The following is an 18,714-nucleotide window of genomic DNA, read 5'->3' on the forward strand; positions in this document are numbered from 1 at the left end:
GCTTGGGAGGGGCATCTCTCTTGAGAAGTACTATCACCTAGATTTGATGGGAGTTCAGAGTTTGGCTTAACATTACCATAAGATGGATAAAATCTCAAGCCAAAAATTAACATAAGGAGATTTCAAAATGCTAAAACCCTCAGGATCCCCAGCAGAACCAACACAAATCTCTGTACTAGAAACACATCCTCATCTCATGCCCAAAGAACTCCTACTTATAATGGCTTGCCAAACATGGGCCTATAATTTACTGATCTGAACAATATAATTTAAATCACAAGTAGAAGTGGAGAAATGAAGAACTACAAAGAGTCACATTATCTACGATGTATTATTCATATTTAAAATACTGAGAAACAATATAAAATCCTAAGAAAAAGGAGGCCCATGACATTTTGAAGGAACCAAATCAAACTTCTAGAAAATGAAATTTTACTTTAAGAATACTTCAACAAGAGATTACATTGGGTCTTTTGTCCCTTGCTTTGGATTTATTCCTGAAATTCCTATCTAGTCACATAATAGAAACAATGCACATTATCTGTGAAAAATAAGTGAAAAATAAGTTACTTTAAAAAAAAAAGTCAACCTCATAGACACACTATAGCTAAGATAGCTGTGTAATAGGAAGACCAGGCACTTGCCTTATCCCTCTAACACAGCTAGGTTAACTATCAAATCATTCTGAATACCTAAGAAATGGACCTGAGTACTGATAGAACAAACTACACAACTAGAGGGAGAGAAGAGGCCACACCAAAAAACTACAAAGCCCAGACATTTAGTCTGGGGAAGAAATGTGCTGCAAGTACTGTGGAAGTGAGAGAGCCCTGGTCTCAGAGAAAGCGGACCAGAGAGAGAGGGGGGTATAGAGAGGAACACATACAGGAGAATATTGCCCCAAAGCCATTGGCTGGTAAAAAGAGAGGCTGAGTGTTCTTAAGTTTTGTACAACCAGCAGGGTTCAAAGACTGGAGGTTTCCAGAGGTCAGGATGGAACAGAGTGCAGTGCCCTGGGGTTCCAGGAGAGGAGGCAGGCCAACAACCCTGGGGTAGACAGCATGATTGGAAGAGGATTTAAGGAACAGAGAGACTGCTCTTCTAGCATCTGTGAGAGGTGGAGTTCACAGAAAGGCCTCTCTGGGGACAAAGGAGCCAGTGGGCACCATTTCCCACCCTCCACATAGGAGCAGAGACACCTGCCGAGGGTGGCTAACACAGACACAGGCTATTTAGCCTGTTTTGCTGCAGATCCTATGGCCCTGAACTCTAGTTTGATTGCCCTTCTCTGTAAAACCTGCATCCATCCCAATGTGGTAAGACCCTCCCCCAGAAGACCAGCACAGCCCCCAGGCCATAGCAAGTCCCTAAACCTTGGAGTTTTAAGAGTTAGCAGGTTTGGCTGGGACAGAGCCTAAAGTTCACCACATTGTTCCAGGCAAACAACCTGGAGACAGACTGCATGAGAACAGCAATCTGAAGGATGCCTGGGATGTACAGGGGGACATTATTCACTATTCTGTGGTGCTTCCCTGAGAACAGCAAGCAAGGAGGCCCATCTCTGGGAACAAAGTTGCTGGCTGGCACCAATTCCCTCCCCAGTCCCTCAGCATAAAACTAGCTTCAGTCAACAGCAGAGCTCCAACACTGGCTGCCTAACCTGCTTACACCAAGTCTCAAGCCCCACTGTTCTGTTGCTATAGGTTCTCTCCAGGCTCAGAACAGTGGGCCCCTTCCCTAGAAGACCAGTAAAAACCCAAACTCAACACGTCTTCCAACCATAAAGTTCTGCAAGGCTTCATGTGGAAGTAGCATCAGGTCTCATCTAACAAATAGACCGGAGCATACCTAGTTTAAACTCGCCACACTCTGGCCAAGGTCCAAACACTGCCCACTACAGGCAAGGAGAGCCTCCACAGATGACTAACTGAGGGACAGAGCAGCCAAAACACAGCAGCAGAGCACAGAGCATGATAAACAGTCCCTGAAGCATCAGGTCCTGGAAACTATATGACCACTTTTTCCAAAAGGCCCTTCCTTTCCAGAGCAGAAAATTTAACAAGCTTTTCTAACACAAAGAAGAGGACAGAGATCTATACAAAAATGTCAAGATGGGGACACCTAGGTGGCTCAGCGGTTTAGCGCCTGCCTTCAGCCCAGGGCATGATCCTAGAGTGCCGGGATCAAGTCCCACATTGGGATCCCTGCATGGAGTCTGCTTCTCCCTCTGCCTGAGTCTCTGCGGACCTCTCTCTCTCCCTCTCTCATGAATAAATAAATCTTTTTTAAAAATGTCAAGATGGAAGAATCCATTCCACAGAAAAAGAAGATGAGGAGGACAACGAGGACATCATCACAGCCAGAAATCAAAACAGATACAAGTAATATGCCTGATGGAGAATTTAAATCAACATTCACATGGATACTTGCCAGACTTTAGAAAAACATGGAAGATATCAAGGAGACCCTTACTGAGAAGAGCTAAAACTCAGGCAGAAATGAAAACTGCAGTACTGAGATTCAAAACCAACTAGATGCAATGACCACAAGGATGGAAGAAGAAGAGGAATTAATAAGTGGTAATACAGGAGATACAATTATGGAAAATTTTAAATGAAAGAATTATAGATCATAAAACTAGATATAGGGAACTCAGCAACTTCATCAAACATAATAACTATCATATAGGAGTCCCAGGGGGAGGAGAGAGGAAAAGCAGCAAAAGGTTTGAGGAAATAGCTGAAGATTTCCCTGATAGGGGCAAACAGAGATTCCATCCAAGAGGAGACACAGAACTCCCATCAAAATCAACAAAAGCAGGGAAATGTCAAGACATATTATAGTTACATTTGCAAAATGCACTGATAAAAAAAAAAAAATCCTAAAATCAGCAAGACAAAACAAGTCCCTAACTTGCAAGGGAAGACCCATAAGACTAGCTTTAGATCTCTACACAGAAATTGGGCAAGCCAGAAGAGAATGGAATGATATATTCAATATGCTGAATGCGAAGAATCCACAGCCAAGAACATTCTACCCAGCAAAGCCATCATTCAGAACAGAAGGAGAGATAAAGAGTCTCCCACACACAAAACTAAAGGAGTTCGTGAACACTAAACCAGCCCTTCAAGAAATATGAATGGGGACTCTGAGTGGGAAAGGAAGACTAAAAGTGACAAAGAGTAAAAAGGAATAAAGAAAATCTCCAAGTAACAAAACAAGTAATAAAATGGCAGTGAATTCTTATCAATCACAATTACTCTGGTTGTAAATGAACTAAACATTCCAATCAAAAAATATAGCATGGTTTAAAACACCAAAATACATCTATATGCTGCCTACCAGAGACTCACTTTAGACCTGAAGATACCTGCAGATTGAAAATGAGGGGATGGAGAACCATTTATCATGCAAACAGACATCAAAATAAAGCCAAAGTAGGCATACTTTTATCAGACAAACTAGCCTTAAGCCAAAAACTATAACAAGAGATGAAGAAAGACACTATTGTAATAAAGGGCACTACCCAACAAGGAAACCTAACAATTGTAAATATTTATGCCCCCAACATGGAAGCACCCAAGTATATAAAACAACAAGGGACGCCTGACGCCTGAGTGGTTCAATGGTTGAGCGTCTGCCTTCGGCTCAGGGCATGATCCTGGAGTTTCCGTATTGAGTCCCACACTGGGCTCCCTGCAGGGAGCCTGCTTCTCCCTCTGCCTATGTCTCTACCTTGTCTCTGTGTCTCTCAGGAATAAATAAATAAAATCCTTATAAAAAAATTGATAAATCCTAGCCAGACTTATCAAAAAAAAGGACTGAAGTAAAAACAGAAAGAACAACCAACATCACAGAAATACATATGATTTTAACAAAAAATGAAATTATATGCCAACAAATCAGATAATCTGTAAGAAATAGGTAAATTCCCAGAAACATATAAACTACCAAAAATGGAAGAAATAGATAAATTCCAAGAAACATACAAACTACCAAACTGAAACAGAAATAGAAACTTAAAAAAATAGAAAACTTGAACAGACCAATAACAAGGAAAGAAGTTGAATCAGGAATCAAAAATCTCCCAACAAACAAAAACCGATGGCCAGTTGGCTTCATAGAGAAATTCTACCAAACCTTCAAAGAAGAGTTAATACCTAGTCTTCTCAAACTGCTCCAAAAGACAGAAAATGAAGACTTCCAAACTATGAGGCCAGCATTACCCTGACTCCAAAACCAAAGACTTCTCTAAAAGAGAACTATAGGCCAATATCCGTGATGAACATGGACGCAAAAAATACTCAATAAAGTACTAGCAAATCAAATCCAAGAGTACATTGTAAGAATCATTCACCACAAGTAAGTGGGACTTATTTTCAGGCTGCAATGATGGTTCGATATTCACCTATCAATAATCCACCCATTAATAAGGAAGAGTAATAATCCCATGATCCTCTCAATAAATGCAGAAAAAGATCTGATAAAGCACAACCTCCATTCATGACAAAAACACTCAACAAAGTAGGGTTAGAGGGAATATACCTCAACATCATAAAGATCATATATGAAAAACCCACAGCTAATGTCATTCTCAGAGAAAAACTGAGAGCTTTTCCCATATAGTAAGGAACAAGATGGGAATGTCTATACCACTGTTACTTAACATACTACTTCAAATCCTAAACTCAGTAATTGGGTAACAAAAAGAAATAAAAGGCATCCAAATTGGCAAGAAAGAAGTCAAACTTCCACTATTTGCAGATGACAGGATACTCTATATGGAAAACCCAAAAGATTCCATCAAAAAAACTGCAAGACTTGGGGGGATCCCTGGGTGGCTCAGTGGTAGAGCACGTGCCTTTGACCCAGGGCATGATCCTGGAGTCCCAGGATTGAGTCCCGCGATGGGCTCCCGACATAGAGTCTGCTTCTCCCTCTGCCTGTGTCTCTGCCTCTCTCTCTCTCTACATCTATCATAAATAAATAAATAAATAGATAGATAGATAGATCTTTAAAAAAAACTGCAAGACCTGATAATGCAAAATCAGCATAGTCAGAGGATACCAAAAAAAAAAACAAAAAAAACACCCCACCCAACTTAGAGAAATATATTACATCTCTATACACCAATTAATGAAGCAGCAGAAAGAAAAAAAAAATCGAGGAACACACCAATCTCATTTACAATGGCACCAAAAACCATATACATAGGAATAAAGCTAACCAAGAGGTAAAAGATCTATACTCTTAAAACTACAAACACTGATCAGAAACGTCCAGATGACACAAAGAAATGGAAATGGAAAATACTGTATGCTCATGGCTGAAGAACATATACTGTTCAAATGTTCTTATTTCCCAAAGCTATCTACACAATTAATACAATTCCTATCATAGTACCATCAGCATTTTTCACAGAGATAGGAGAAACACTTCCAAAATTTGTATGGGAACCATAAAAGACCCTGAATAGCCAAAGTAATCTGGAAAAAGAAATGCAAAACTGGAGGCATCACAATTCCAGACTTCAAGATTTCTTACAAAGCTGTAGTCATCAAGACAACATAGTACTGGGCACAAAAACAGAAACATACATCAATGGATCAAAATAGATAACCCAGAAATGGATCCACAGCTATATGGTCAACTAATCTTCAACAAAACATGAAAGAATATTCTAGTGGAAAAAAGTCTCTTCAAGAAGTGATGTTGCGAAAACTAGACAGCCACCTGCAGAAGAATGAAACAGGACCATTTTCTTACACCACACACAATAATACACTTAAAATGGATGAAAGACCTAAATGCAAGACAGGAAACCACAAAAATCCTCGAGTAGAACACAGGTAGTAACCTCTTTGACAACAGCCACAGCAACTTCCTACTAGATAGGTCTCTTGAGGGATAAGGGAAACAAGAGCAGTAATGAACTACTCGGACATCATCAAGACAACAATCTTCTACACAGCAAAGGAACAATCAACAAAACTAAAAGTCAATCTATGGAATGTGAGAAGATATCTGCAAATGTTATCTGATTAAGGGTTAATACCCAAAATATACAAAGAACTTAAATTCAACACCCAAAATTAAATAATCCAGGTTAAGAAACGGGCAGAAGACATGAACAGAGTTTGTCCAAAGACAACATTCAGATGGTAACAGACACATGAAAAATGCTCAGTATTGCTCATCGCCAGGCAAATACCTTTCAAAACTACAATGATACCACCTCACTCCAGTCAGAATGACTAAAATTAACAATACAGGAAACAAGAGATGTTGGCAAGGATACAGGGCAAGGGGAGCCCTCTTACAATGTTGATAGGAATGCAAACTGGTGCAGCTACTCTGAAGAAGAGTATGGAGGTTCCTCAAATGTTAAAAGAAGTACCCTATGATCCAGCATTTGCAATACTCGGTATTTGCCGAAAGAATACCAAAATACAGATTTGAAGGGACACATGCAACCTGATGTTTATAGCCACATTATCAATAATAGCCAAATTATGAAGACAGCTCAAATGTCTATTGATTGATGAATGGATGAAGATGTGATATATATGTGCAATGGAATAGAACTCAATGAAGAATGAAGTCTTGCCATTTTCAATGACATGGGTGGAACTAGAGAGTAATTATAATGTCAAGCAAATTAAGTCAGAGGAAGTCCAATACCATATGATTTCACTCATATGTGCAATTAAAGAAACAAAACAGATGAACATATGGTAGGGGGTGGGAAGGAAAGCCTCCTAACTACCAAGAATAAGCTTAGGGTTACTGGAGAAGGGTTAAAGGATAGGAAATGGGTTAAGGGGGGAGGTGATAGGGATTAAGGAAGGCACTTGTAGTGATGAGCACTGGGTGTTACATGTAAGTGATGAATCATTAAATTCTACACCTGAAACTAATATTACACTGTATGTTAACTGGAATTTAAATAAAAACTTGAATAAAATAAAAATAAGATCAGCCTAACAGAAAAGGCAATTAACTTTAAAGGGATACAGTTAGACTGGTAAAGAATACTATTATACTGGTCAACAGATTTCTCACAAGCCAAAATAACGCCAGTACACAATGATATATTTTCTAAGTAATGGGGAAGAAAAAAGTTATCAACTTAGAAATTTATATCATAGAAAATGATCATCAAGTGCTATTCAGAAATAACCCTGAAAGTCTTTACCTGCTAGCTCTATTGAAGTCCTGGCCCCTCCATGGAATTCAGAAATGAAACTTATAGAGGTAAAATATCCAGGGTCCTGATGACAGTTCTGAGCTCCTGTATGCAAATAACTCAATTGTCAACCTTAACTTGGGACATCTTACTACTTTGAGGTAATCTATCTTCAATGTGAGAATGTTTTTAAACCATGAAGTTAAAATTTCTGTTTCCTTTAACATGTATGCCCTCCAAGGGGCTTACTCAGTATCTACCTTATCCAGGAAAGGATTTATCTGAAAGGGGCCTTTGGGTAAGGCAAACTAAGAGCTAAGAGAACAAAAAATCCATTAAGAATCTATACAACAAAAAATAACATAAAAAAATAATAAAATAATAACCTATACAACATAATTTAAGAGAACAAAAGAGAATTAGTTCATAAGAATTCATGGAAAATAAGTGGTTTAGTGGCTTTAAGGTTAATCTTCACTATTTTCTTGCCTATCTTTCAGACCAGTTGTCTTCAATTTAACGCCCAGAGATTAAGAAGGGGTCATTACTTTCCACTAGGACAGGAACTTTACTAGTTCAAATTTCCACTTACATTTTTATGATTAGAATTTAGAACAGTGTGATTATGTTGGCATGAAGCAGTACCTGGACTACCTAAGGCTGTTAGGTAACTATCCTACACTTTATAATTTAGGATAACCAGGAGATTCAGTTTAAGACTATATATTGTTTAGAACCAATCCTTCTAGAATAGCCTAACGTAGCCTTCCATTGCCTTTGAGCAATTTTACAACTTTCCCAAGTTACATGTACCTGACAGCAATGCAAAAATAATTCTTGCCTGTCAAGATGCAAATAAACTCTACAAGGTGGAGGTTTGATACCTCTCACATAGGAGAGGAAAACAAACAGTTTTGCCTGTGTGAATTCATTTCAGTATTGCTTTATTTCACTAAAATTTGTGCCTCTCTGGATTGTAACATGTGCCTGGTTCCTTCAATATGTTAAGGATTTCACATATCTGTATGAAACTCATTTTCTGCTTTCTTGAAAATCATTCCCTATGACATTTCTACAAGACACCAGAAGCTTCAAAATAAATTGTGAAAATTCCACTTAAAACTAGCTTTTCAATGCAAAGTTGAGATTTCATTAAAATATTATGTAGGATTTAATCATGTTCCATAAAAGTTATTCTGATTAACATTAATTATAAAGACAGTCAAGGAATTCCAATCAATCTGCTGCAACAAGTCATTAATTGCTATCCATGTTAATGTTTTACTTAGTCACCTGTTAAACTAGGATATCTTGGCTTATTAACTGCAGCAGTAAGAGTCCTCTTAGTTTCAGACCTACCACTAAAAGTATCACTTGGTGCACCATCTTAGAAATAAGATATCAAAAAAAAAAAAAAAAAAAAAATTCCAAACGTGTAATTTCTATAGTCAGCTTGATTATCTATGTTACCTTTTGGAAAAATGTCAAAGACCCCTAATTATACTCACTGGGAACCCTAATTTTTAAATTATCTGCCCCAAATATCTAGTCCTCCCTAGGAACTTCTTCAAATTTGTCAAGTTTCACTTTAATTCCTGAAAGTTCTAAATCCTGCGCTCTTTCATTCCTCCTCATGCTACTTCTAACTGATTACCTCTACTGCAGCTGAGAAGTCTGGACAATAGGAAGGGGTTAAAGAAGTATGGGAGCCCTGATCAAGTTTTTAGGTTAGCCAACTTACCTCTATCACAATTTTCACTCCATCAATATATCTTTTTTAAAATATATGAAAGAAAAATGTTTTGTTTGATTTGTGGAATTCTTTTACAGCTTTAAAAGCAATTGATGTTTAAGGAAGAGGAGATGGAAGGTGCAACAATTTCCTGACAAAGAGATTACAGTTACATACAGGTAACTGAAGAGAAATCACATGAGATCTTTTCCAGATGGGTTTTTTTTAACTCACCACCCACATGGCAAAGAAGGCTTAGAGGACTCCTTCCATATCTCTACAATCCTAGGTGCTGTAATTCTTAATACCTTTTCATTTTTAAGTAGTTCGAACTCTGAGTAGTTAACATCTAATATCCAACCCTAAAAATAGCGCAAGTACAAGGAAAAGGGACTCAAAGAGGTTGTCCAAGTTACCTATGTATCACTAATTAAAAAACCTGAGAACTAGGCCTATGCATGTCCCCCTCCACAACCTATTGCTATTATGCTATACAAAGGATGTATAGCGACTTTCACTCAGTCTCACGTTTTATCTATAAATCTATTATGTTATTTTTAGGATTTTATCCAGTAATCTAAGAACAGAACAAAGATATTCTAAAGACTACAATATGTCTTTTGTTATCCTTTGTTCTTCCGGTTAATTATAACACAGAATTCTGCGTCATCTTAAAACATTTTACTTTAAAGAGTGTGAAAAGCTTACTTGGCTGTTTGCGCTGAAAAGCAAACCATCTTCAAAAAGTCAAAACACAATTTGGGTGTGATGACCCAGATTTCTGATAATTATGCACATCCCTTACTTCAGAGTTCTCTTAGGTATCTCTAGGTAAAGTGCACAATGCTTCTCTGAATGTACCCATCAGGGTACATTCAGAGCCATATTCTGAAGATTTTACATTCTCCTCCAAAAATCTCATGTTATGTTGAGGGACTACAAATATAAACTCTAATATAGTCTCATAATACAATACTTGAGGCTTCCTAAAAAAATTTAGCGTCACGTCTTTTACTCATCATGCCCGTTGTAAACTGACATTTGACGAAGATTTCATCAACATCCAGGAAGTGAACATTTGCTATAGCATTTGTGTCTTCTATCCATTTTCAGAAGTATAGCCACTTACCCCATGTTCCTTAGCAGCTGTGACAACTTTAAGAAGAACATCTTCCTCAACAAAGGGTCTCACAGCATCATGAATTATCACAACTTCTGGCTTAGAGAGCTTAGAGTCAGGCTGGTCTTCTGCTAGGGCTTTTAGTCCATTGAAAATTGACCTGTGGCGGGTCACTCCAGCTGCAACCAGGGAGATGCGCTGATGCTGGTACTTCTGAATGATACCCTTCATTGCTTCCATGTTCTCTCCAGTGACTGCCACAACAATGTCCTTTATCCAACATACGCTGAAAGAGAAGTGTACACTGAACATAAATTGGGCCTTACACAATTTAAGCTAGTACCAAACTGTATTAGGAAGTCCTACTTTTAACTTCTCAGGGATGTTGAAAACTGAAAGTAAATCAGTCTTATGAATTTTATCAGGTCTTGTAAAGAGGTTGATAATCAATGAATATTTCATATCCTACATAGTAACAGATATAATGTTTTATAGTCCACAGTGAGATTACATCTAGATATTGTACAATAGATAATCTAATTCAAACTTAGTTACTCAGGGATCTATCAGGACACTGAGAAAAAATAATGCAGTAATAGGCCTTTAAATGGATTTCTTCTGGGCAGCCCTGCCTGGTGGCTCAGCGGTTTAGCGCCACCTTCAGCCCAGGCCGTGATCCTGGAGTCCCGGGATCAAGTCCCACATCGGGCTCCCTGCATGGAGCCTGCTTCTCCCTCTGCCTGTGTCTCTGTCTCTGTCCCAATCTCTCTCTTTCTCTGTGTCTCTCATGAATAAATAAATAAAATCTTTTTAAAAAATTGATTTCTTCAAAATAATTTGTTCAATAGAGTACAATTTGAAGCAGTTTTGAATACCAAAAGTTCTCTCTCAAGAAATCCAATGAATTGCTAAAAAAAAAAAAAAAAACAACCAACCAACCCACCTGGGTCACTTATCTAATATAAACTGTGCCTACATCGAAGTGAAACATAGCTTCAATAGGTCAATGAATATTGTATAAATTTATAAGTAAGGCTCAAAATATAACGATAAACCTTACAAAATTAAAGAATTAACCTACTGAGTCATACATAGTATTGAGCAATTTTTCTGTTGTAAAATGTTTTCCTAAAGACTTACTGAGATATTGCTTTGCACAGTTCACACCATTGAGTGGCAACTGCATTAAATCTTGGTAGACTTCTCTTGAACACCAGTGCTAACAGAGCTTAATGTCATTAAACTCTATGTTCCACAGCCAACAGGACCAAACCAGGCAAACTGTCTCTAACCCACGCTATCAACTCTAAATAAAGATCACTTTAAAATTTAAAGGAACTCAAAAAAAAATTTTTTTAGAACTCTTAGCTCATGAGATACTCCATGTTCATGTTAGATAGTTCAAGTCTTATGCACATTTTTACAGACATGGAAAAGTCTGAAAATTACTTAGTGAAATTTACTTTGTTAATATGAACATTCAGTTGATTTACTCAATTGTTAATCACCAATCTTCTGTTATTGAACCAACCCTTTCCATGATCCAAAACCCCATTCTGCCTGTGGCTACAACAGTACACAGATGAACACTAAGAGCTACTTTATAAGCACATGGTCTTTTCATTTTAAGTCCATTCCTTTACTAAGTGTTTATTGCATATTGAATAAATGATCATCATTGAGTACACAATGAAAATAAGTACTGCCTTTGCAGAGCTTCCAGATCAAAGAACACTGAGGAACAAGTTCAAGCTGTAATCAAGTGCTATGAAGAAATCCAGGCTCCAGGATTGCAGACAAGTTGATTATTTGACCGGCAAAGGGAAGGCCAAGATGATACTCCTTAAGGACACAAAATTTGCTATAGGATCCAGATGATGAGTGGCAGGGGGGGAAAGGGCAGGGGGTATGAAGGGCCGGTGTAAGCCAAGGCCATCGCAAGGTCCTGAGGGCCAGAGGGCAAGGGGAGAAGAGCCTATGTAGTGGCCGGAGGTCCAGGCAAGAGCCAAACTGGGCTAAAAAAAGCTTTGCACAGAGACATTTACACCAAAAAATAATAAAAAAGAAATGCTCACCTACTCAAATGTTCTAGGCATTGTTTTAGGAGACTGAGGCCCCTAAAAAAGGACCACTTCCTAATTCCCCAAACCTGTAAAGGTCTAACCCCACATGCAGAAGGAACTTTAGAGAAATGATTAAGGATCTTGAGCTAGAAGAATCATTCTGGACTCTCTGGGTAGGTCTAAGACAATTACAGGAGTCCTTACAAATGAACAAAAGGCAGAAGAGTCAAAGCAGGAGAGGAGTTAACAGAAGCAGTGGTCAATGTGATACAGGAGCTCAAGTCCAGGAATCCAAGTGACCTTCAGAAACTAGAAAGTGGCAAGTAAACATACTGTCTCTAGAGCTTCCATAATGAATGTAGCATTGCCAACACCTTTTTATTTTAGCCCAGTGAAACCTATTTCAAACTTCTGACTTCCAGAAGTTTAAGGTAATAAATTCATGTTGCTTTAAGCTACTCGGTTGATAGACTTTTTTTTTTTTTTAATAGCATTAGTAAACTAATTTCGAAACATCAATTTTACTCTTGTTGCAAGGTGGAGAAGTGGTTTAGTAGAGAGAAAGGATGCAGATAGACCAGATAGGAGGAAGCTGCTGCTGCTGCATTCTGGGCATTGTAGCCTGGCTACAAAATGGAGCTTGTAGGTGGCATTTAAGAGATAAATCAGAGGTAATAACCTAGTAAGATGGGGGGAAAAATCAATTATGACAGAATATAAAATAGCTCTAACATCGATTAAGCATTTACAATGGGTTAAGCCTTAGTCATGCTCTAAACTCCTGTAATCCCCCTGCGCCACTGTCTCTTAAGTGCTAAACAATTAAGATGTGATATATACATCATACTTAGTTTTCCTACACTACCATCTTAGACCACAATGCACTCCAAGTAGTTTTACCATTCTTCATCAAAAGAAGACATTCCTCTTCTTGAAGATAGGTTCCATGATAGCAGGGACAATGTCTGTTTTGCCCACTGCTTTTCACCTAGTACCTAATCAACACCAATTTGCTGAGTCAACAACCTTGGTCAGTCTTCTCTACCTCTAACAGTGTAATAACATCTGACAACACAGCCTTGTCTCAAGGGTTATGAAAACACAAGAAGCTCTTCATTAACCTGTTTAGCTATAAAAACTCAGTTATGAGTAGAACCTTCCCTATATAATGTGGTTTGGAGTCATTTGACTCCTTACCTTCATTTCTAGAACTTTAGGCTGCTGGAGGACTGGTATTACTTATGGTTTGTTAGACACTAGGGGGTAGTTTTAAACATGAATAAGCTAAGACAATGTAGTAATATTCACAGAATACCTGAGGAAAAGATATGCATTATTACATGCAGGCAATAAAAAGCATTAGGGAATAAGACTCAATGTGGGATGCTCTTGGTTTTATATCCCATCCATCCCCCATTCTTTTCATTGCAAAGGTAATTGATCACAGCATACTTAGCAGTGTAAAGTTTATACTCAAAGCCTCCCTGCAAGCAACAAGTGACAGTTTGTGTCCCCTAAATGCCAAGCTTCCCAAGGTTCTGTCTTCACTGACACAGCTGTGACCAAGGCACTCATCTCCTCCATTATTTATTGCATCATCCTCTTAGCTGGTCTCCTTCTCATCGTATTCCAGCACAATCCATTCTCACCACTTCTGAAGGATTTTTCTCACATGCAAACCTAAGGTCAGCCCCCACTAATTCTTGAGCTGGGCACTTCGAGATCTGAACGAAGCCCACTTGTCCCTAGACCACTTCAGTTCTTCCACACCACTCTCACTCTACTGAGGGCATCTTCCCACACACCCAGGTCTTCACTTCTGCTACTCTGCTTCCCAACCCACCTATCTACCTTGGGTAGGGGGGAAAGTAGGAGACAGTCCCCCTTGCTCAGTTGTTGGTTCAGATATAGCTTACCCTGTGAAACTTTACTAGATATTCTAGGGGCAGCATCCCCATTCTGCACTTGCAGAGTTCTCTTATTGCTACAGAGACTTATCATCATACTACATGGTCCTCCTTTTCTATCTCCCTCACTAAGCTGCCAACTCATAGAAGGCTACATCTATACCTCAGAGCTTGGCACATTCTAAAGCAAGTAGTATTAGCATTATTAACAGCAAAGAAGATTGATGGTTTGCTAGGTGACACATATTGAATGCTTTCCTGCAAGATCTCCCATCAGATTGTATGACATCACTATTATCAGCACTTTATAGGTGACATGGAAGCAATGAACTGCCCATGAGATCACACTTAGAAAATGAAAGGATGTGAGTGGACCCAAGTCTGATTTTCGAACACATAGCTACCCTCTGCAAATGTACTAACAGTCTCTGAGAAGGATGTGGTAAAATCTAGAAGCAAGAGGAGCATGTCCATATCCACTGTGTCTCCAGAACTTCATTTATCTTACTAGTGATGAACCATATAATATTGCTGCATTTGTGGTCAAAATGTCAAGCTTCCTGTAATTTTTTATAATTCAAGCAAAAATAAACATCTAATATTTTCCAGGCAGTATGCTAGACATTTGTGATATAATAATGAACCAAAACCGGCATAATTCCTGACCTCACAGACCATATACTAATATCTTAAATGAATACATGAATTGAGAAGACTTAAATAATTAGACAGGGATAAATTATTAGTTTAAGTGTTTAAGCCTTTTCTCCAGTCATGGATTCATTTAATATATTTGACATAATAGCCTGTGATTCATTTGAGTGTGAAGAATTTTTTTTTTTAAGATTTTATTTATTTATTCATGAAAGACACAGAGGGAGGCAGAGGGAGAAGCAGGCTCCATGCAGGGAGCCCAATGTGGGACTCGATCCCAGGACCACAGAATCATACCCTGAGCTGAAGGCAGATGCTCAATCACTGAGCCACCCAGGCATCCCGAGTGTGAAGAATTATTAACAGTGATCAAATATACTTCAGTTTGTTGATAATTACATGATACCAAAGTTTTGGTTTTCTTTTTTTTGAGAAACTTTAAGTACATGCTCAACTAAATCAGTAGAGAGGACTCTTCTATAGTCAGGAGCTTAATCAGTACCCTAATCTATTCTTCTCTTTTCAGAGTGTATTTTACCAGAAAAATAGCTTAAAAGTAACTTTTCAAGACCTCATGTTGCTATTTTTCCTTAACAAATACTTTCAATTAAATATTAATATTGAATAATTAAGAGGGAAAAAGACAAGATACTGCTAGACTAAATAGTTATTCAAATATCTGCACAGTGAGTCAATGAATTAATGAACTCCTAAAGATAAATCCCAATTTTACTAGAATTCCTTCAAAGAGCTATAAAATAAGTTCCAAACAAAGCCAGTCAAAATAGATACAATTAGGGCAGCCCCCATGGTGCAGTGGTTTAGCGCCGCCACTGGGAGATCCAGGATCGAGTCCCACGTCGGGCTCCCTGCTTCTCCCTTTGCCTGTGTCTCTGCCTCTACTCGCTCTCTCTCTCTCTATGAATAAATAAATAAGTAAAAAATATTTTTAAAAAATTATGTTAAAAATAGATATAATTATATATACCCATGGCCTTTGACTATTTTCAAAAGTTATAGAAGACTCCAAAGAACAAAGTGTCTTAAACTGGTTTCTTTCTCACACTGTAGATCAAGGCCTATTAGCATGTCAATTTAGTGATTTTTAGATTAACATTTCTGGGTAAATGAAATAGAAATTAATTTAACAGTAAAGTTAGAATCCATAACAAGTAGCAAGGATAGGTCTTCTTGAAATTCTTTCAAAAATGTCCACGTGTGCATATAAGTACATGTTTAATGCTAAACATTTTTAAACAAGTCACAATGAAAAATTTTAGAATACATGGATTTAGACCACTCTTATGAGAGAACATTGTTACACTATTTTGTTCAGCAACCAAGAGTATTCCCAGCACTTACAAGCCTTTTTAAGTACTGTTTATATTTTAAAGGATTTATTCACATTCTTTTCTAGTTATAGAATTAAGAGCCTTTTACAGTATTAAAGTTTAATGATGTAAAATCATGGGACTGAGAAAAACCTTAACTACCTCACGCAGTGCCTACTTAACAAATATTTGCTGAATAAATGAATCTGGTTGACCTCCTTAGCTGAAGGCAAGGAGGCACTAAACTCCTGTAGCCACATTTTATCAAGATCTCCTATATCCTTCCCACCACATTCCATAGGCAATTACAAGGCTACCCTCAAGCTCTATTACACATATAGACAATGAGGAAAAATTTCTCCTATCTTCCCCCCACGATGTAAAAAAATCACTTAGAGTATTCTGCTTGAGCAGCTTAATATGATCAGTTGGAAACAGAAGATTTAAACAAATGCTTTTTAAACAGAAAATCAGGTCCTATTACTACCCTATCTAAAGGGCTCTTACTAGGCTGCGGAAGTTTGGCTCCAAGGGTCAATGGCAGCTGTGGCGATTGCCATGATAATTTTCATGGAGATTAGGCCTATGGGTTGTACTGTGGCCAGAATTAATAAATTTACATCCCTCCATATTCATTCTGGTATTTTAGCAGCAAAGTATTAAGTTGATGTGCAAGGGCTGGCTCCCAATTGCCCTCACAAGGTCAGGTCTCCATATCATGACCGATAAGGGATTCCCAGTTGTCAAATCCAACCTACCAGTCCTAATCTCTTCTTGAAGGAGCCTGATGGGGTTCTTTCTGCTGGGAATTTAACACAAATATCTAATCATCTGACCTACACAAAACACAGTCCTATTTTTAATGAATATAGGCCAATTGCCTGCTTCCCTTGACTCAGATTTGACCCTTAGTGAAGCATTAAGCTAATTTTTTAACCTCAAATTCATGTATTTGAACACTCATTCAACTATAAACATTGTAAGTGCCTCTTTCTGAATCCTTCATCCAATTAGTCACTAAAACCTATCAATTCCTGTCAAAGCTTCCTGCCTTCACTACTCCATTCCAATTTTCAGCTCAATTCCAGCAATCAATATTGCTCATTTACATTAACATTTATGTATTTATTTCTATCCTATCTTGTTTAAATAGTATTTGCAGGGGTTTTTAGAAAGAGTAGCAGAACAAGTACACAAGAAAGCAAAAATTAGAGACAATCCAGTAAGTCAGAAAATCTAATAAAGCCATGAGTTCATACACTTAAATGTATACACTGATCAGCAGGGAAAATGGTGGAGTAGGAGGACCCTAAGCTCACCTCACCCACGAATAGAACTAGATAACCACCCAATCAGTGTGAAAAAACCATGAAATGACTAGAAGACTGGCAGAACAAACCCCACAACTAAAAGTAGGGAAGAGGCCACAGTGAAGGAAGAAGGGTCAAAAGGCAGTCTGAGAGCAAAAGGGACCCTGCGACCTGCGGTGGGGAGGGAGCTGGTGGCACCGAGAAAGGCAGAAAACAGATGTTCATACCAGCAGCTCATGTATCAGGAGAACCACTCTCTTTACTGTTTGCCTCTCAATATGAGAGGAGCCAAATTTCTTGAGTCCTTAAAACCAGTGGGACTTCAAGCCTGGAATTTTTTAAATCCTCAGGGTCCCCTCTGGGAGAGCCCAGAAGACTTTAGCCAGGAAGTCCCAGCCCTTAAAAGGACAGCAGGACCAACAACCCACCAGATGCACTATAGAACCAGCAGTTTGAAAAACACTGGGGGTAAACTAAGGCAGAGTGGTTTGCTCACTTCCAAGCACAGCCTAGAGAAACAGGGATCACGAGGATACACCTGCAAGAACAAAGAAGTCAGCAGGTACCATTGCCTTCCCTTACCCCATAGCATCAACAATGGCACCTGTGAGAACCGGCCAAAGCAGACACTCCTACATTGCTTGCAGGAAGCCCCACCGCATCATGCCACTCCCACACCACTCAGTGGATCCAGCCCTTCCCAGTTACTCTTACCTCACTACCACTATGGCAGCCCCTCCCCCAGAACACCAGTGCAAAGCCCGCCAACACCACAACTCTCAACTTGCGCTTTTGCAGAACTGCAGTTCCCTCCGTGGCAGGGGCATTTCTCAATTCTCAAGCAGACCACTGCCTACCTTGCTGCCCACAACAGACAGAGACAGTAGATAAAAAGAACGATGTGACAACAATGGAACTGAAGGAAAAAGAGGCTAAGACTCAACAGCAGAGCACACCCAACACACATAGGAGACAATCCCTGAAGCATCAGGACCTGGATAACAGGAGACACTGCATGGAAGGGCACTCTAAGACCTCATAAGGCTACTGTAGTACAGAGAAACATTTCCCAAATTATGAACAGGACCTAACCCCAACAAGAGACCACACCAAAGCAGACTGAAGTAATAGAACTGATAGAAAACTTAAAGTATGATGGTAAAGATAATCACTGGCCTTGAGAAAGTAGTGGTGGACATCAGTGAGACTCTTAGAGATTAAAAAAAAAAAATCAGATCAAGAACAAAGAGAAATTAAAAATACACTTGGACTAAATAGACTAGCTGAAACAGAGAAACTACTGAACAACCTGGAAGAGTAATGGGGCATAAATATCCAATCTGAGCAAAGTAGAAGAGAATCATGCAAATTGAGAATAGTCTTAGGGAACTCAGTAACACCAAGCATAACA

At 38.7% G+C, this 18,714-nt stretch overlaps 1 protein-coding gene across 1 annotated transcript in view; it reads right to left on the minus strand.

Moving 5' to 3' along the window:
• CRPPA (CDP-L-ribitol pyrophosphorylase A) overlaps positions 1-18,714 on the minus strand; it is a gene marked incomplete at its 5' end in the record, with an annotated part of 293,261 nt that overhangs the window by 266,766 nt on the left and 7,781 nt on the right. Inside the window, one exon of the mRNA XM_035698317.2 lies at positions 10,048-10,324. Coding sequence (XP_035554210.2) covers positions 10,048-10,324 — 277 coding nt within the window. The remainder of the gene's footprint in view (positions 1-10,047; positions 10,325-18,714) is intronic.

Source organism: Canis lupus, chromosome 14 (genome assembly GCF_003254725.2).
Source record: "Canis lupus dingo isolate Sandy chromosome 14, ASM325472v2, whole genome shotgun sequence".
Lineage (NCBI taxonomy): Eukaryota > Metazoa > Chordata > Mammalia > Carnivora > Canidae > Canis > Canis lupus.